Source organism: Poecile atricapillus, chromosome 1 (assembly GCF_030490865.1).
Source record: "Poecile atricapillus isolate bPoeAtr1 chromosome 1, bPoeAtr1.hap1, whole genome shotgun sequence".
Taxonomy (NCBI): domain Eukaryota; kingdom Metazoa; phylum Chordata; class Aves; order Passeriformes; family Paridae; genus Poecile; species Poecile atricapillus.
In genome coordinates this window covers 67,893,561-67,914,743 of record NC_081249.1, presented here as the reverse complement: position 1 = coordinate 67,914,743, position 21,183 = coordinate 67,893,561, and the positions used below count along the sequence as shown (strand labels likewise).

General features: G+C 37.0%; 1 protein-coding gene across 6 annotated transcripts in view; it reads right to left on the bottom strand.

Moving 5' to 3' along the window:
• Positions 1-17,462, bottom strand: part of N4BP2L2 (NEDD4 binding protein 2 like 2) — a 40,312-nt gene extending 22,850 nt beyond the window's left edge. For 3 of the 6 annotated variants that reach the window (XM_058843895.1, XM_058844150.1, XM_058844317.1), the window contains exons 1-7: positions 17,335-17,462; positions 16,058-16,146; positions 13,458-14,896; positions 5,972-6,096; positions 5,472-5,560; positions 5,048-5,124; positions 1,656-1,799 (exon numbers count right to left, since the gene is read on the bottom strand). In XM_058843895.1, the coding sequence (XP_058699878.1) occupies positions 1,656-1,799; positions 5,048-5,124; positions 5,472-5,560; positions 5,972-6,096; positions 13,458-14,896 (1,874 nt within the window). In that variant the 5' untranslated portion in view covers positions 16,058-16,146; positions 17,335-17,462. The other 3 variants (XM_058843988.1, XM_058844234.1, XM_058844069.1) reach the window with 3 other exon arrangements.
• Positions 17,463-21,183: the final 3,721 nt, after the last annotated feature.

Below are 21,183 nucleotides of genomic sequence, written 5' to 3'. Positions count from 1 at the left end.
TTGAGAAGCCTCCTTTCTACACATATACATAATTCAATATATTAACAATGCATGCACTAATGAAACATTTTAAATTCTGTTTCAAATAATTAAAACAAATTTGCACAATAGGTGTGGAAAACCACAGAAAGATACTTCATTATATACCTGAATTTTCCGCTCTCATGGTATTCAGACTTTATTGACAAAGTAATTTTTAGGGCCTATCCAAAAAATTGTCTACAATTTTAAAAAAAATTACGTTGGCTTTGCAATTTTTAAAATTCTGATACTATGACACAAAGTGAGCAATAGATAACCATCTAAATTCTTTTAGTTACATACTCATGTTCTTGACAAAATTTCCTAGTCAACACTTGGTCATTCAGCATATAAGGAAGTCAAGCATAGTTAGGTTATTTCAGATAGCAGGTTAGTAATAATGGTCATCTGTATAAAATCCTATGAGCCTGAAAATACAAACTGTTGCACTGAGCTACTTCAACAATACTGAACACAAATATATTTTATTAATACAGCAAGCTGTTAGAAAAAAGGCAAAGTGAGCACTTACAAATTCATCATTTTTTTAAGAGAAAAAGAGCAGTAAGTTAGTCAGTCTCCATGCTGGTTCATTCTTCATCATGTGCTAAACAGATTACATCGGCTATGCCAAAATTAGGAATGCAAGATGGTTTTACAGAATTATATCCACTAATTATACTGAATTGATTCCTCCCAACTGCGGACTGGGAATTGACAGCCTTGTTCTTTAAAACTTCATTTTTATCACAAATGAAAGAAACTGGCTTAAAAAGACACAGCTGTAAAATTTCAGTGATTTAGTGATAAAATTTAGGGTTTTTTTTCAGTCAGCACAAAATAAGTTCATTGTGTGCCGACATCATCACATAGAGTTTATACTCTACTGATGAGAATAAATAAAAAAATAATTCAGGTTGCACAGTTCATGTCTGGTAAATACTGTACTGGCAGAATGTTGCTTCAGCTGCCACATGAACTTCTGAGATCAAAAAAAGAAAAGAAAAACATAAAAAAACAACAAAACAACAATAAAAAAATCAAACCTCTTAACTGAAACCAATAAACACATACCAAAATTTTGCCAATTGGCAATACATAACAAATAGAACTAAAAGACAACCTAGAACATAACTGCTTTCAAAAAAATCTCCAAAAAGGTAAGAAGAAAATGCCAATCATTAAAATTGACTGTTGTGTAAATAAACTCCTCTTCTTGGGCTTTACTTCTCTTTTAAAAGATTAAAATGACCCCTTCTTTAAAAAAATCTGCTCAACAGTTACCTAATATATGACAACATCATTGTCTTAGATTTATGAAGAAAGACTCTGCTATATGCCATACTATATTAAATATTTTACTAAAATCCAAGGTCTTACAACTTTAATAAATAAAGTTTTAAAAATCATGAAATGTACAATTTTATTTACATGCAAGTCCATTAAAAGAAAATCCTCCAGAAGAAAATGGGTCTTGAAATAGGCCTATTTAAAACACAGAAGATCACTACTTTATTGGAGGTAATGATGTGTTTTAAAAGGGCAAATGACAGATTCTTATTAACTGACTGCAACTTTGTTACTGGCTACTGGAAGTACTGAAAGAACGCCATGAGTCTGTATTGTCTCCCCACCTATGTCTTCTCTGCAGAGGTGGTCTTTGAGTGTTTTTGTGGGGAGGTACCACTGAATTCATGACAATAGGGATGGATATTTGATATTCGTATCGTTCCAACATCTGAGCAATCTTCTCACGAGTGACCCCATGCTTATTCCTCCTACAAAAACAAAAATTTCAATAAATTGCCTGGTACGTTTATAGTTAGATATAGTTATATGTAAGTGTATATATATATATATATATATATATATAAAAATAATTCATGTTACAGTCTTGAAAAAAAAAACTAAATTGTCAGTTTTTTCTTGCTTTTATTACACTATATTCTCATTCTCTAGGCATTCAACTTGTGTTAAAGTTTAACAATTCACAGCTGCATACATAGAGTAACAATAAACAATTATTAGTTATTCTTCTTCATACACAAATATGTCATTCACTATAACTATGCACCTGAATTACCCTAGAAGGATTTTACTATTTATTCATCAGATTTTACATGGTGTACTAGGTAATGAGTAGAGGGATGAATAATAGCATAGACTACTCCTTATGAAAGAAATGTTCAAACTAGCATAAAATATGCAACTACACTGTTTCAAGGCTTAACGACAGAGTATTTTCTCATCATGAAACATCTCTATAAAATAACAGAACTTTAGTTCTGAACCAAAACAACATGCTCACAACACTTCTACCTACTAGTTGTAACTGACACTTGTTGTAAACTTAGAAATGTACTGAAACACATGTAAGGGAAAAGGTATCAAAAGTGCTGTCCTATTCTTGTAGTGCTCAGTGACAAGCAACTTTCAGGGACAAATTGGTCTGTTAAGAACCTGAGCTACTAGACATTACATTAGAGATATATGTATCTCCTCAGTATCTATGGAATAGGACCTTAAAATCCATGTTAGCAGAGAATTTCAGTCTCTACCAGAAGAAAACCACAAGCCTCACGCACAAACTGCATGTCAGAGAATTGACAGAACTGTAACAGAAATTAATCTAAAAGAAGAGACATGATACAGAAACAAAAGGTTTTCATAGCATAAACAAACATTTCTCAATATCCAATACTTTTTATTGCCAAGAAACCTTGTCCAAGGTAAATTACGTCCACAAAAACCAACAGGGAAAATATTTCTGCATCTTTGTGGTTTCTGCCAGGGACAGAAGAGGTATGGGCCATACCAACTTGTTCAGCACTGTAGAGGAGGAATCAACACTGGGAACAAACAGGCTACACTGGAAAGATGATATTCCTACAGAAATATTTTAGAAGACTGATTCCTCACCACCCAGTCCCCTCAGGACTTTGAGTATTATTACAACAAAGAACTAAGTATCAAGTTGACAAGGGTTCAAAGCACACTGCAGGTACCACACTAGTTTCACGTTCAGAATGGAAACAGAATTAGTGATCTCAGAACTATTCAAAATGACACTGGCTCCTTAGAGGTCATTTTGATTTTATCAGCTTTCTTTTTGTGAGGAAAATGTTTAAGCAGACCATTTCTCTCACAGACACTCTTCCCTGAGACAACACCAGAAGCTGAAGTCATCATCACATATGGCTCATTGTTTAAATGCTTCTATAATTTATATATTGTGTTAAAGCAGCCCAGGAGCAGCTGCATGTTGAACTAATCACTTGGTGAGTCTCAGCAGTTTTGATTTTATTCACGAATATGAACAAGGTTAATGGTAAAGAAAAAAGTCAACCCTCTAGAAATACCTGTATTTTATAAAGCACTTGATATTCATGACAGACAAAAAATGAGAAGAGCAAGTCTAAGTCTTTTAATGCCAAATGTTGGAAGCAGAAAGTTATTTAATATTTTCCCTATCTTAGTACTCCTGGAAAACGATTACAGTTCAAGTGCTCTGGACATAAAGTGCACACTCATCCACAACTGAATGGACTTGTGCATAATCACTTCATAAAAGATGAAGTACTTTTCGTAGCAGAACAAGGCAGGATAATAAAATCACCAACAGCAAAATTGCATCAAGCATAGAAACTGTTTTAAAAAAAGAAATCAATTTGCTGTATAGTGTCATTTAATACTGGTATCTCCTCTTCAGGCATGTCTTCACTCACTCTTTGGCAGCTTGGCTATGCTGACAGAGCATAAAGTCATCTATCTGAACCAAAGCAGACATATGAGCAAAAGCACCTTACAGATAGGAGGAGGAAGAAGACTGTTTTGCATGGAAGAACACAGAACCTAGTGATAAAAACAAAGTTCTGCCACTACTAAATGCTTCCATACTACCCTCCACAACTGTACCCTCAGCAAGCTTGCTGATGAAACAAAACTGAGAAGCCCTCTCCCAAAGGAATTGAAGAACAAAATGAAAACTTACATCACAACCTTTCTAAAATTCCCAAAAAATAAAGTTTCCAGGCAATGGGCCTCTGTTTAAATATTTAAAGCAGCCAAAACTGCTAAAATATTACCAGGTTTTAGAAGATTCCTAGAAACAGCACTTCACAGTTCAAGGGTTTTGCTCTGGGAAAGGTATCAACTTTACTCCCACAATTAATAATTGGACAATAAAATTCAACAGTAACAACACAACTGTTCATCCCATTGCTTGTTAAGATCATGTGGAAACACGAGCTTTCCTGGAAAATTAGTCTGTTTCACGTAATGGAAATCTCATGCTCAGTATCTTAGAAGTGCCTGATTACTAAGATTCCTAACTTGGCTGTCCTGCATGCCAAACTAGAAAACTTTACTATCATTCTACAAGACAGAGAACTCCATCTCTAGAAATAAGTGAGTGGTAGCCTAGGAGCAAAAGGTGAAAACTTTAGAACATTTATGAACACAATGAAGTCCAAGTCAGTAATGCAAGCATTAGACATGTACTTCGTGCCAAAACAACTGGAGGCAAAGTCAGCTGAATGCATATAGAACAAAAACTGGTGATAGAACTCTATCATCAACTGTAAAAACATTACACTACTTTTCAAATTAAGAAATATCCCTGGGCTGGTCTGATACCTCAGATTCCTAAAACGGATATATCTGAGACAAAAAGGAAGAAAAAGCAGCTTCCCAAGCACTCTTAGAACCCAGAAGTTCAATGACCCATGTTCAACAGTACTCTAAGTCACATCTACACATGTCCAATAAAATATTAATACCGACGTTTTGAGCCAACAAGATGGAGATGGCATTTATTAGTGTATTTGTTTATCCATAAAACTCCCATGTAAAGGAACACCTCAAAATTCCCATTTAAATAAAACACATTTCATACTACTAGTAAAGAACTTGAGAAAGTATTTTGAATGAAATTAAACTTTCTGCATATATACTTATGCATGCATATTTATCTGTCCATCTCTATTTCTGTAGGGAAACCTACAGATTTCTGTAAGGGAAACCTTACTTTTCTAATTCTTCTGGATCAAACTTCCACCAAGTATCTGGCTCATGAAATTCCACTCTGTATCCTTTTTCTAGAGCCTGCAGCAAGCAAAGAAATGTGTGAGATGTATCATGATCACATAAAACATAAGAAAAAATAAAAGACAAGCATAATAAACAGATGCAGCAGTGTACTCTGCTGCGGTACTATGCTGAATTTCACTTACCTCCAACCTGTCTTAGCTTTCATTGCAGGATAAGCAAATTAAGTCAATCTTTGAATTTATCTAAATTATTGCCACACCAAATACTCATCATTATCAATAAGCAGTTTCTCTCTTTAAAAACTTGAGTAAAAATGTTTCTGGACAAAACGTATCAACTTATCACATGCAAGTGTAAGTTTGAAAAATTTTTACAGGTGACAATCATGCAACAAAACCTACCACTTCCACATATGGCTTCATTTCCCAGGCTTGAGTATTAGTGTTATCTATTATAACTGGAGATTTTCCCTGCTCCATTGCTTGCTTTGCTGCAATGAAAAATTGTGCAAGTTAATAAACCACATGTCACTCTAATAAAAAAAATAAATAAATAAAATGCCCCAGATTTTCTTTCACTAATCTACTCTGACTGAAACACTGTGTTCTAAAAGAAAGAATAAAAGGTACATACAGGAATGAAAAGAAGTAGAAACAAGAACCTGATGCCCAAAGAAACAAGGTTATCTATTTTTAACTCTGAACCTTGTAGAAGTGTTAAATTTAATGTGTGTATATACATGAATTAAAGTACAAGAAATACTTGAAATACTATTATATATGCTTTGCTAAAATATATATACTCCTTTCCATACTGACTATTAATACTCAGACATGTTATGCTACACTTTTATTTCCTCTATGTAACACAGTGTAAAAGGATGCCTCTCATTCATTCCAACCTCTCTTCCGGTTCCACTCATGGGCATCACCAAGCTGAGCAGCATTATAGGAGTATCCATACTGCTGACGAAAATAATCATCAGTGCTGAGCACAATGCCATCACGACTCTGACCAAGCAGAACACTGTTAAAGGAAAACACAAAAATATATTCACTTTCAATTTTCAGATAAACAAATTTTAAAAATATAATTAAAATAAACTGAAGTGTGATCTACTTCTGAACTTCTTGCAAACTTCAAACAGATTTATAAAAAGCACACCCATATCTATTACCAATAATTCTAATCCAAATCAAAGCAGTATTTCCTCTCTCTACTATTTCTGTATTTGTTGTTCCTTCTCCACTCCCAAGAGATGTTTGTACCCATCTAATTTTACAGCTATACTAGAGTAAGTTCCAAGTACCTCATAATAACTGAATGTATTTGCTAACATTTTCCATCTCAATCCTCACTTGGAAATATGTCTAGAAAGCAATCTGATCATGAGAACTCCGCATTTTGCCAAATGTAAACCTAGTTTCAGAAAGTCCTTGGAAACTGGCACTTAAAGGAAAACCTTCTATAACTGAAACAACAGTACAGTTTTGTTTAAAGTCCAGTCTACAGAATAGATGTAGATTGGACTTTAAGCCTCCTTGTCTCATTTTAATCCTATGGCATTATTTAAATCTGAAAACAGAAAACAGCCAGTTAGTGCCAAAGAGTATGTAGAGCCCACTGCAACACTCAGATATCATTGTCTTATAGAAATTTAGGCAACTATTCCAGCTCAGAAATAGGCAACACACCCACAGGCTACAAAAGCCAAACTGCACTAGCAATAGGTGGGACTGCACTACTGCTGAGGCAGCAGCAAAAAATAATTGGCCAGATCCCAAATAATTCAGGGGAACAAAGATGTGCTAGTTCTAAGCTAGCCACTTAAATGTAATTCCTACACAAAGAATTTTCTGTTTTGCCACCTGTCACCAACAGCAGGCCCATTATAGATCACAGTTTAATGACTGGGACGCCGTATTACCTGCCAGTTTATACTCCTCCAGGTTTACTGTCCCACAACTATGCTGCTGGTTGTTTCTGTTTTTCAGATACAGACATATGTACAATAAAATTCAGATGACTAAAGACCAGAAGGAACAACTAATGGTGCAATGTCAAGTAACGTGATCAAAGCTGCATGCAAACTTATTTCTTTCTTGTTCTTCCTTTTCCAGAGCTTTAAGGTTGCTTCAGGACAAATAGCAATGCTATTTTAGAAAGCAGAGCATGATACACCTAAAGTGCAGCCACTTTATTTGAACACTGATAAACAATTGGTTTTGCTAGAGCCTAGATACGTTAATAGTGTGTGTATTACACTGGTTTAGAAGAGTGCAGAAGGGTTAATCATCTATTTTTGTTCTAAATAGATCAAATGTCAGACGTAAATCATTCACTACACATAGCAGCAAATTTTTTATCCCTCTTCTTCTCTTGTATAAAATATTTAACAAATTTATATTCATTAAGTTACTTGGCTGTGATTTCACACGTGATTTCAATTCTTATTTACCCTATGCTACATTTTCCAATTAATAGCACTAGAAAAACTGGATCCATCTTCCACATTCACTCCTTGTGTGCTGAATGTATATACACATATCCTAAAGAACCATCTGCCTTAATAAAAAAGATAGCAAATAATATCTGGGATTCTTCTACTGGCTGTGTAGATGTACACACCCCTTCAATTCCTAGGGGCCTGACCATCAGGTTTCTATAGGAATGTATGAACTGACAAATCAGCACTAATATGACATGGATTTTCATTTTTATTTCTAAGAACTGACTGGTATTTGCTCATGTTCTGGAGAATAACTCACTCAAATTCTTCTGTTGTATCTTCCAAACATCATTAGCAGCAATAAAGAAATACAGTGAAAAGGGTTCAGAAATCTTGCAAACCCATTAACAATTACTGAAATAGTTTGTTAATATTTCTTGAAGTTCAGAGTACACCACAATTATTAATTAATCAATATAACTTAAATAACAGATTTAATATATGGAACTGTATTTGCAATAATCCTAAACCCACAGAATTTGAGAAGGCAAAGTAGTTACCAAAGAGGCCAGAGTAACAGAGCCCTTACCCCACACACAACACACAAGCTATCACAAAGTCATGAGTTTATGAACTGAAACTTCATATATTATGGTAATGACTAGAACCTCTTTCTAAATTGTGAAATTAAATCATAAAACATAACATTTTAAAAACCTGACAATTACCTCTTTCAGAATATACAGTATTTAAACTTTTAAAATTCAAAATAGAAAACTATTGATTGACCTCATATGGAATAATTAATTTACCTCTAACATGCATTTGGAAATAAAATTTATCCCAGGCCCATGAACTAGAGAACAGAAAGAACAAAAAAGCATATCTATAGAAAGAAAGCATCATTACTATCTAAACCCACAGAGATGATATTCCACTTTCAAGAGATGAAAAAAAGATAAATGTATTTCTAATGAGAGTCAAATTATAGATTAGTCAGCATCCATATGTGCACATGCTTGAAATGAGTAGCATATTGCCCAGCTGCTGTAGTACATCTTTTTCACCCTAAACCTTCCCTCCAAGCAAACACCCACCTTTGAACACAGTAGGATATTGAAATTAAAGCAGCTCACCTACTTTTTCCAGAAATGCTATCTGATCTAATAGAAGCTATTATCCTGACATACAAAAATCTCATGTTGAAACCAGTACACATTTTTTCCAGTGCATGTGTGCATGCACACATACAAATCTTTTTTCTTTAAAACTAAAATAGCCCCTAAGTCTGTATCCTGGTTAGCCTACTTTGATAAATGATTTTATAATAAAGAAGGTATCTCAGAATTGAGTAATTCACCTATTTAAAACAGCTACCATATTGTGGATGAGGAAAAAAGTAGTCAATAACTATAGTTTCAAAATATGCAGCATTATTGAGCTTTGTAAACGTTCCTCTAAAAGCACAATTTGCAACACTGTTTAAATAAATACATAATTAGAAGCAACAGCACACCACTGTTTCTACATTCAGCTATAAACACCAACTCCCAACTCTTCCCTTCAGAAGATTTTGCTCTGAGAAGAATGGACCCAGAGAAACACAACTGTCTTTATATATTACTGGATTTAATTAAAAACGGACTTCTTAAATGACACCAGTATTTGTTCTTTCAATTTCATTAAGCACCCTTTTATTCAAATTAATGCTTAGATATTTATGGAGAAAAGGCAAATTGCAATTGCTGCCAGCTTCAGTACCAAAATATTTTAAAAACACAAGTCTCTTTTCCTGTAACTTTTCCCAGTACTGCAAGATCACATTATAATCTACTTCTAATTGTAGCAGACTTTGGTTACTTGGGCTAAAGCTAGCACTGCTGGGTACCTCTCTGGCCAAACGGTTTTCAAACATTTTTAACTAAATGCTCAATCTCTTCCAAAACCAAGGGGAAGAAAAAGCATTTGTATAGTATTTTGTTATTCCAAGCTTTTCTCTGAGAAGCTTTGGACTGAGGAAGTGAAATTTGACAAAGTACATGCTTTTGTTTGCCCTGCAAAAATTTTCTGTAAATCTGCCCAAAGTATACAACTTTAAAATGTCATGTGCATGGCAAATATTAGTGAAAATAACTCATGATTCTCACTGCAAAAGTAAACCCAATCCTAAACAGAGCAATCTGGCAGTGGCAGGAAGCTGATTCAGGACCAAAACTGCATTATAACAACACATTTCTCCCCACACAAGAATGGCAACAGAAGGAACAAAATTGGCCTAGAACAGGAGGACACGGGAAGCATCGTGGTATAAACACTGGAACAAGCAACTTGGTACTGGCAGTAGAGCTAGTAAACAGGGCCAAGGCAGAGTGAAGCAGAGGGAAGACACTGCTATAATGAAGTTGGGAAAGAGAGAGTATACTGACTGAAACAGGGAAAGAATTAATCTGGGAAGAAATGGGATGGAGACAGAACTGAAGAAATCAGCCTAGAATTTAGAAGCAGATATGGCTTTTGTGAGCACAGATCAAAAGCCATGATTGGATATGAACAGAAAAACAAAAATGGAAATGGATGGTTAAGAAACTGGATTTTGTTTGAGCCTCAGGGGCTAGGACTGCCTAAGTCAGGTGGACACAGGAAAATCCATGAGATGAGGGGACCTCCCAAACGAGCCTTATGCTCATATTTAAGGCAAGTAAAGACAAAGACCCAAAGAGCTAATGGCTGCTCAACCTCACCTAAGCTTTGTTCTGCAAACAATGAGAGTGCGTCCTCGGAATCTATTTCCAAATATGTTCAGGAAATTAAGGTAACCAGGAAGAGCCAATGTGGGGTTTGCAACAGACAGTCACTCTTTACTTATCAGAATGCACTCCCTCGTGAAGCAAGTGCTGTTGTCAATAAGGACCAAGTGATGAATGCAGCATACTCAGAAATTATCAAAGCTTCCAGCATCATCTCTCAGCCAGTAACAAGCACAGAACAACAAAGGGTATACCAAGACCACTTTTCCACTATCTTCACTCAGTACTGTCTCACCTGGATGATGAGGCAAAGAACTTGCTGATGACACCAAATTAGCAGTGATGCTCAACATTTAGCTGAACAGTGAGGCTTCTGTCCAGAAGGCCACAGAGAAACCTGAGAACTGGGCTAAGCAAAACACCAGGAAGCTCAACAAGGAAGGAGTAAAGTTCTACAACTGATGAAACCTAAGCCTCAGCACAGGCAGGAAAGTGAGTGGTTGAGCAGCTCTGTTGAAAAGAGTGAGGATTACAGTGGACATCAAATGAGATGAGTGAATGGTGTAATCTCACCAAAGGCGGGGCAAATCACAACCTGGGCTTTAGTAGAGGAAGTGTGGCCAGTAGATCATCTGAGAAGGTATCACCCACATTCTGCCTGGAGCTTGTGTGGTCAGTTCTGAAATACTGTGTCCAGCGTAGGACTTCCCAGTTCAAAAGACATGCTGAAAAACATGGGAGGGCTGAACAGATGGCTACCAAGATGGCTACAAGCCATGACGCAGCCTCCAAGGAGAGGTTAATAGCAGCTGGACTTGTTTATTCTGGCAGTGGAGACAGCAAAAGGTCTGATGTCAGCCCGTTACAGTGAATAAAACTGTCCCTTATCAGAAGGGAAGCTGCAAGAAGATGAGCCATATTCTACCATGTAACAACACATGTTACTACACAGGACATGCAAATTATGGTTTGGGAACTTCAGTCTGGAGATTAGGAAGAACTTCCTTACTTAGGTGGTTTGTACTGTACTAGAGAAGTTTGATGAGACCACAGGAATATCTGTAGTGTTTTTAAGATCAGGCTTGACAAAGACATACCTGGCCTGATCCAGTGACAGTGACAGACCTCCTCCAAGCAGAACAATGGACAAGCTCACATCCACTACTCTCTTCCAAAAAATGTGCCCATAATTACAACTGCTTAGTTGGAATGGAAGAGTCAAACCAAAAAACTTCAATGGAAGACTCAAGACAGACACAAGTCAAGTTTGTGAGCGGGAAGAAAAGCATCTGTACTTAAAAAGCCTTACTCAGCACAAAACACAAATAGAACTTTGAGATTCCAAGGTCTCACTACTGGCTCTGCTGTCACAAGTGGGGAAACCCACTTGCAAGATCCACCTCATTCCCCCCTAGTGCTGATCCACAGACTGTCAGGTTTCTGCTTTTCCTTCACAGTTATTTTACTGGCACAAATGGTAGAGGTTTGTCTGCAGGTGCCAAAAATGCTGCATCTCCAAAGGTACTTTTGGGTGCTAACATGACATCAGATAGAACATCATGGCTCTCCTAGTCTATGCTGCAGAATTCTATGTTAAATAGAAAAACCTGTTCAAAAGATGTTTATTAAGACTTAACCAATAATAAAGATATTTTCTCCATTGGCACCCATTACTTCCGGGATGTTTTTTCCCCAAGGTATCCAAGACTCATGATTTCATGGGAATGAATAATTGCAACCAAGCATTAAACATATGAAACTGCATGTAACTGAAAAACATGCTGTTCAAATTCTGCACTCACTTTTGGTAACTATTCTTAACCTTGATCTCATAGTACCCACTTTCCCATCTGCTAAATAAAATTAGTAGCTGATCTCACTAATGAGAGATGAAAAAAACCACAAATATGTATACTTAAAAACCTGAAGAAATTTAGCATTTTTCAGATTATATGAATCATGTATTTGGAGAAAGATTTAGAGACAATTTAGCACACCAAATATGGAAAACAAATGTATTTGGTATCTTCATATTAAGTATTATCCAATCTCTGAACTGAATGAGGCAGCATTTTTTCTACTGGATTATTTTTAATTTTTTTTTATAGTGCCTTCACATATAAAAGGAATTATTGCAGCAATATTTAATGAGGACATGCAGCTTCAAAAATGCATGTTTGCAAAATACAGCAATCAGTAACTATAAAAAAATTTTAGTGAAAATTACTGAAACTTTTAAGAAAAATACCTATTAGAGATTTCTAGCTGTAATATGGGGATGACTATCTCCTAAATATCAGGAAAAAATCCATTAACAGAATGTCACTCCTTTAAATAAAAAAGCAAATAAGAACATGACCATGTATCTATTTCACAGACTCCTCCCACAAAACAGATGAAACTACAAGAAGACATTCTATCTGTGATGATGTTTCTGGATGAAACTCTGTAAGTGCTATTTAGCGACTTCTTTTTTTATATACACAAGAGAAACTTTCACTTAATACAGGTAGTGTCTGGTGCTCTATCCACTTTTTGTGCTTTTTAAAATAGGCAAGGAAAAATCCAAACTTGAGGTGGTACCTGCTTTTAACCCTGCCAGACTTCAACAAGTACATTTTTAAGAAAAAAAAAAGACTTTTCTCTTATGCTGTTCACAAATAAGGAAGAGCAATTAGCAGACCATACTATGAAAAAAGGGAATGACATAATGCTCAGTTTCATCAATAGACCAAAACCAAGTATTTTCAGAGTAGCAGCACTCTTCTAATGGCCTTTGAAAATTCTTGCATGGGCATGAAAAAGGACCTCTGGTTCAGTCAAATTGACTTTGTTAGATTTAATAGGAAGTTTTTTTAAATTAGGGAATTTAAGAATTAAAAAAAAGCAGCAGGCCATCACATACTAGTATGAAAACTTAGAATAAAAGACTATGCAGTTTAATGGATGCTCAACATTTTAAATTTAACACACAAGAGCTCCTGTTCATCAAAACTCTGACCGACACAAAGCCCCCAAGTAAATCTTTTTAGTATTTATTGTCGCTTGCACTCTTTTAGTACAAATGACAGCATTAAACTACTGCATTTTAATAGCCTAATTAACAAAGTTTCCTTACTGCTTACAGATAGATTTAAATTCTTAAAAAACTTTACTTGAATAAACTTCTCAAGCTTTAAGTCTTTACTTACCGAGAAAGTGTTGTTTTCCCTGAACCTGGTAGGCCTCTTAAGACTAAAAGCAATTTCTGTGAACTGAATCTTTCTTCTGATAATTGCAATGAAGAAAAGCTGTGCACGCCTTCTGTACTGTCAGCTTTTGGATCCTTCCAACACTCTTCTCTGGTTTCACAGAAACCATTACTTTGGAGTCCATCCTGATCATTACTCCCATTCCTGAAGACCTGAGTAGTATGGATGTCAGTATGACAAGAATAGTTGGTATTTTGATCAAGCAATGGACCATGACTGTTGATATCAGTATTTCCATGGTAATGATGGTAACTTTCATAAGGAAGTCCCTCATTCTGAAAAGGGGGAACATTTGGGATTCGTGGTGGGGGATTAAATATCTGAAAATGGGATTGATGATTGAATCTAGAAGGAAAAGGTCCCTGAGATTTTGTGAAAGATGCTCTAGTCTGCCAAGCAGGTCTGAATTCAGGCACTGAACAGTTCCAAGAATCTACCTGGCCATTATTACAGGTATTTTCAGTTTTCCAGACACCTGTTTCCACAACTAACTGCTGCTCATTGTTTGTGTTCTGACTGTTCTGTTCCCCCAAAGAACACTGTCCATTCTCATAATGTGGCTGTGGACTGCCCAAAAGTACAGGTTGATAGTTCTCTTGTGAGCTCTGACTAGAGTTAAATGGAGAGTGTTGTTCCTGAGAAATTTCAGTTTCTTTTTCCTGAACATTAGTATCTAAACTTTCATTTTCCAACTGGTGAATTTCTTTATAGAACTGATCCAGTTCATCATCTATTTCTGGTACAGTGGCAGAAACAGCCTGCATCTTCTTCACCTCCTTTCTTTTACATCTGTTCTCATGTAATTCATTCTCATCTCCTCCAGTGTTCCTACATTCATTGCAATTGCCAGATTTGTCTTGTTTGTTACTTTTAGTAGGCTTGTAAATAGGTCCTATAAAATCTTTGCTTGTAAAAAAGTCTTCATCTGATTTATTTCTGTTTACTGAAAATGACGTACTGCTTTTTTCAACACTATCTTCACCAGCATTATTTGTAATAAAAGGGTCCTTCTCTTCTTCAACTTTAGAGTAATTTATTGATTCAAATGGAGGATTTATATTCTGCACAGTTTCTAAATCAACTGGCTGACTAAGTACTGGATTATTTTCAGGGAGAACTTCATTCAAGGATCCCAAGGCACCAGTAGGTATTTTCTCTTGCTTCTCCATTTCACGTTGCCCTTCGTTATCCAAGGCACACATAGGTATGCAATCATTTGATTTTCTCTCAACATCCACTTTCTTCTGAGTATATTTGTTACCATCAACAGGGAGTTCCCCACAAGCCCCTTCTGTTGACTTCATTCTTTTAGAATATGGTTCAATTCTGATTTCATCCTGATACTCCAAGAGCCTTACTGTATTTTCAGCATGAAGCATCTTAGAAAAAAGAATGGATACATTATCAGCATTCACATTTTTGAAGTAAAGTATAAAAAAAGCTGAAGTTATTCAGGCCTATAACATCACACTCTCCATGGACACAACTATAATGTACTCACCCAGAAGAAAAACAGACATCACCTGTCACAAGTATGGTTTAAACAAGACTTATTACTACTTTACTTATCATTACATCCTTAGTAAAAACTACATTAGTGCTGTATCAGTCCTGCAGCCATGTTTTACGATAGGCCTTAAATAATTTACAAATAATGCTTTTAGAATGTGACTATTTGAAGAATTATTACATCAAAAATCTTTGACCTATGCTACTTCTGTTCTCTACTATTATTCTGCCAAGTGTTTGAAATCTTTTAAAGATAAGCATACACCGATTTCCAATGCACAAACTGATGCCTGACATCACAACTAATATGACCAGCAAAAATGCAAATACTTCAACTATGAGGATTGCTTTCTGTGACATGAACCAAACTCAACTAATTAATTTAACACCAATCAAACACGTGCTGGCTGGCATTTGTAATTTAGAGCTAGTCAAGTAAGACTTAAAATCAAAGCTGCAATCTGTTCTTATGGTTCTGGTTTTGGAACTACTTAAGACTTTTGTTAGGAACCAAGAGCACTTGCTGGCACATCTATAAAATTAAATATACACACACACAAAAATCAAAAAATCAAAAAATCCCTGTACCAAGTAGACTGCATTCTGGTAATTAAACCACTAAGTTACAGACAGGTTCAGAGACAAGTTATTACAAAGCAAGATGGCACTAACCATTATGACATGCCATTATCCATCTATTAGTCTGATTTCTTGGATTTTGAAGTCTACACAGTATGCAATAAAGAGCAAAGTCTTCCTCTTTAAATAAATGCAGTTTCAAACAGGAAAGAACATGTTTCTCCTACTAGAAGGTTTATTCTACTGCTTTCTGAATCATTTAAACTTTCCACAACTAAATATTAATTAATGAAGTGTCACATGCCCCTCATCCTGGGTAAGAAAAGAATTTTTTTCTTTATCTATAAGGATTACGTAGGTATTGTTATGGGAAGATTTGCAAGTAACCATTATCCCATCATGTTCACTTGCAAAACTGGCAAGAAAATGTGTTACTCCAGGCACTTTCTCACCTATCATCCAAAGGAAGGGAAACCTGCCATTCTCAATCGCAAGCTGGCTAAACCAAGGAGATGTTATTGTCCGCACTTGACTTTAGTACCTGGAAGAAAGCATTACTGTCAGAAGGGGAAGAAACATGGCCATGCAACTCTCTCTCTTCCTCAGAATTGGTACCATGTTCTCTCCTCCTCTCATGATTTATGTGTTTTATGCATACCTCCAGCTTCTTAGTGCTTCATTTTTGTACATTAGAAAGCACGTATGACATTACTACTAATCACTCCCCAGTTATTCTGCCTCCACTCAAAAGCAGTATTGAGGCAAAAAAAAAGTTACTTTATTAGCTTCTATGTCCTCATCTTCTGGGATGGTGTTTAAGCAGATCCCATTTCCTGATGTGGAATTAAAACAGCAAACATGGCAAGATGTCCTACGACAGAAAATGCTGCTCTGTCACTGTCCCACATATGAACAGTCTTTTTTGCTAATTTCTAACAGACTTTCCCTCACTAACCTTGGAGAGAGTGAAGCTGCATGCAAAAGCATATCCACCTGCATCCTTGGTGAGGACAGAGCAAGTATGCCCAAGGGAAGCGCAGTCTCTGACACTCTCACCTCTTGAACAGGGCAAGTTCGGGTGTATATCATTTCTGTAAAGAACTGGTCATAAGCACTGAATCCGAGCCGGCACACGGGAATGCCAGACTTATGTACCATTTTAACTGACCTGTGAAACATCCAGAAGGTTCCATCAACTAACTAACTCAAGGCCTTTAACTCCACCTGTACAATATCTTTCCACAACGGAAAAATAAGGCCTATTTGGCAGAACCTACAGACGGGGGAACTGGAAGGCTTTCCTTGCACGGCGTGGGTACGGCGGTCACAAGGCGCAGAGCCCAGCGCCCCTTACACGGCGCCAGGACACAGCTGGGAGCCAGGGCAAGCAGGCGCTGCTCCCACACCGGGCTGGCAGCGGCGTGTCCGAGGCGAAGGCGCCTCGGGGAGGTGCATCAGCCGCCCCGTCCCTCCCTTCCCCACGGTGCAAAGCCCACTCCTGTCACCCACACACAAACACTTCCCTCAGCGCGGCGCCCACGTCACACAACCTCAGCAGCCGCCGGCTCTTGCGCGCTGACACCGCCATCCCCACGCTGCCCCTTCCCCGCCCGGCTGTGGCACAGGTCGGTAGCAGCAGCGGCAGCGACGGAGGAGAAGGGGCTTCCCTTCGCGGCCCGGCCGAGCAGCAGCCGCCGCAGCCATACGCGGGGTGAGGGAGGACACAAACCTCAAAGCAGCGGCTCCCGGCCGCGTGAGAGGCAGCGCCGCCGACCTCCCGCTCCCAAAATGGCGCCGCCTCCCGCTGCCCCCTCACCCCGCGCGTGGCGCCGTGAGGGGCGGGCGCGGGCGGAGCTTTGCCCCTCACACCGCGCGCTCTGCCCGGCGGGAAGCGCCCGGCGCCGGGGGTGGGATTTGGGCTGCTTTACGCGCCTTCGGGGGCTGCCTTCTCAGCCTGTCGGGGTGTTTGCTCTAGGAGGCGTCCTGGTGTTTGTGAAGGAGCGTCAACGGAGTTCCAGTGAGGATTGTCCTAATGTATAAGCCGCCCAAGTTTCTCACACGTGTGTTGTACTTAAAATGGATTTACAACTTTCCCTCTTAAATGTATAAACTAAAGTTTTAATAGAACGTAACTGCTTCCCCCCCCCCCCAATCTTGTGATACTATGCAAGGCAAAACCACATTTTTCCTAAAACCCCCCTCAGTCTTTTAACAGTAATTCCCCAAATTTCATTCGTGCACGCAAGAGCTCCAGGAAGTGATACACCCGTACTGAATACCTGCAACATTTATTCTTTCACATCACCCAAATGGATTATGAAGGTTTTAAAGTATATGATTTATAAAGCCACTGAAATTAGATTATTTGCTATAAATGGTAGAAAGAAAACTGGTCAAATCCACTGGCCAGGCATTCCTTCCAGTTAACCCTGCAACTAAAGCATAGTCTCCTTTCCTGGACCAGGTGATGGCCTTATTTTGTTGGGAGGTATGGATGTGTCTTCAGTAGCATTTTAATCTAGATCAGAAGTAAGCTGTGAAGTGAATCTCCCAGTTTGCCACTATTTTTCATCTGTGATAGTAATTATGTGCTTCCCTGCACAGGCCAAGTCACGCAACACCCAAGGTAACCATTTAGAGAGTAAGAGTGCTGCATGTGGACATTTTGAAGGTAATATCTGGAGATCAGAGCTCTCAAGCATTCATGTTGTGTATGTAGTAATTGTCTCAGATGTAGTTAATTTGGGGAGTTCTCCCACTACTTGTACCTAATTAAATAAGCCACATGTTACAACTGGCAGTACCCTGATGTCATTTTTTCAACCTCATTGAGTATAATGAAATACACTTTCCCTGATGATCCTGTTACAGCTGCTACAGCTCCTACATGGGAATCATGTAGCACATGGGAAATCTCTTGCTTGAGACAAAGCTCCAAATCCCCTATATTCCTGCACTAGATCATAAAGAAAGTTCCATTGGAAACATTATTAGGAGAAGCTGATAGGGTAGGAAAAAGCAGTACTGTAACAGTGAAAATATTTACAAAGAAGCATTAAGAGATCATGTTTTTTCTTTGTTTTCAGAGGAGTCCAAGTTTTATAATTTCATTTTTATATATGTTTATAAAGTTACTCAGAACGCTCCCATGTACCGCTACTATGTGTCGTCCAAACCACTCTTCCAGTAACGTGCATCTATGATTGTGGTGGAAGTGTCTCACAGAGGTAAAAATCTAAGTGTGGTAGTGTTATTGCATAAATACCAAGTTATGAAAAATTATCTATTCGTATTTGTATCTATCATTATCTATTATCTATTGTCTATTATCTATTATCTATTATCTATTATCTATTATCTATTATCTATTATCTATTATCTATTATCTATTATCTATTATCTATTATCTATTATCTATTATCTATTATCTATTTATTACATCACCTTCATATTAGTTGATGAATTGTAGACTAACTAATCTAAGAGAAGAATAAAAGGAAAACTTTACACCTTATGTAATCAGATTTTGATTCAGTTTTCCAAGTATCTTGTAAGTTTAACTTGATTTGAACCTTACAGATCCCATCAATTTATATGCAATACGGGAAGCGAGTAATGTTCTTAAAAAAAATCACAGTAGTTTCGATGTTATGTAACTTGAGTGTTTGAACTTTCAAATGGAGCATTTTTTCTGAGTAGTTTTTGCATTTGATTTCCTTCATTAGAAGGGGAAGATGGAAACTGACCACTTGGGAGGATCATCCTGATTTCTTTATGGTTCACTGGTATAGTTGATGCTTTAAATGCAATTCAGACATCTCTGATGCTTGTACCAAACTAAGTTGTTGCACTGCTTTCTTCTGCATGGGCCCAGTTTCAAATTCTGTAGGAAAAAAAGCTTTAAGGTGTAATTTCAAATTACAGGTAAACCACAGTAAAATTAAACTACTGCCAGAGAAAATGCTTTAGCTACTCTTTCCACCCATGGCATTGTCTAATTTCTGTCCTGCCTCCTCTAAATTGATGGCTGTTGTTCTTGTTTGAGAACTGGGTGTTTTTAATAAAAACATGATACTATTCTTATGTGTATGAAAAAGTTTCCATTAAATTTGCTTCCAGAAACATTTTAGATAAACTTTCCAAAATTACTCAGCGTAAAGAAGGTAGCTGGCATGAAAAATATTAACACAGAAAACTAAATATTAGTGAAACAATAAATGCCTGTGTTATGCTTTTTAATAGAAAAGATCAGGCAAATTTAAGATAGAATGGTAAGACTCCATCTGTTATTAAAAGGGGGAAAAAAATTATCCAAAGGACATCCCTTGAGGTTGGCTTTTACGTTTAAGGGTTAATGTGGAATGATAGGTCCACATTTAGATCTTGTGATCTCATTATGAGACTTGACATAGCAGAGTGCTCTTTCTTCTTTTCATAACACTGTTCTTCTAATAGCACTTAAATATAGCATTTATTTGAGTTCAAGAGGACTAGTTACAGACTTAGATTTAATCATGCCTCTTTCTAAAGAGGTCATAGTTTGTCTTGTCACGCTACTAAATCTTGTTTGAAAAGGTGAGGCTTCAAGATGATTTAAGAAAAACTGTTGCATAATTCTTTGAATTTAAATCAAACTATCTCTAGGGAGAAATTCTGGTGAACTTTAAGAGAACTGGTTTACTCAACAAACCAGGAATGTAGCTTGCCAAATTGTTTTTCTGAAGCTTTTATATGGCAAAGAGGAATTCTGCTAAATGTCACACCAAAGTTTCAGTGGTAAAAATACAGTAAGAGCTTTTTACTTATTAATTTCCAAAGGTAATATGGAGGTTTTTATTTCCAAATATAACTTAAAAATTAACTTAAGAATTCGAGTTTTGATAAAGTTATATATTTTTACAAATAAAAAAAAATAATTCCAAGTAGCCTGCTGATTATGTGAGATAGGAGTATTATTTTATACATTTAACAGACTGTAGCAAGTGTTGTTTAAGCCATGGCTAGATTAGTATTTCTTTTGACTATGATATAAGTAGTTTTTAATTTAAATATTGTTACTTGATTCCCTTCTGGTACTGGATGAATCCTTCTGGAGAAAAAAATAGGGGGCAAAAATAAAAGTAACACTTAGTTAGTTTATTTTGGAGCTTCTTGAAACCTTTCATTTAATGATACTTATCTGAAATCTGCATGATTCATAGATTTTTTTTTTTTCTTGACAGTAAAGCACCTGTTCTGTGATTTAGGTCTCAAGTGCTACAGCAAAACAGAACTAAAAGAATGGTGAGATTTAACTTTTAAGAAAGAGTGCTCTAGACAATATAACTGCTGGCCCACAACAAAGCTGAGCTTTTGGGCTGTGAAAGCAGCCAAGGAAACAGGATTCTGAACAATTTGTGTCTTTCAAAGGAGAGCATGGGGAGTTTCTAGGAAGCTGACACTCAAGGTGAAGGTCCAGTCACTGCTTACTCTGTGGGACTCTCTAAATAGCATCTCCTATTTACATAAAAATGAAGGAGACTGAGTGTAATGCCTTCAGTAGACTGAAATTCAATGGGACATTAAAGTAAGTAGATTT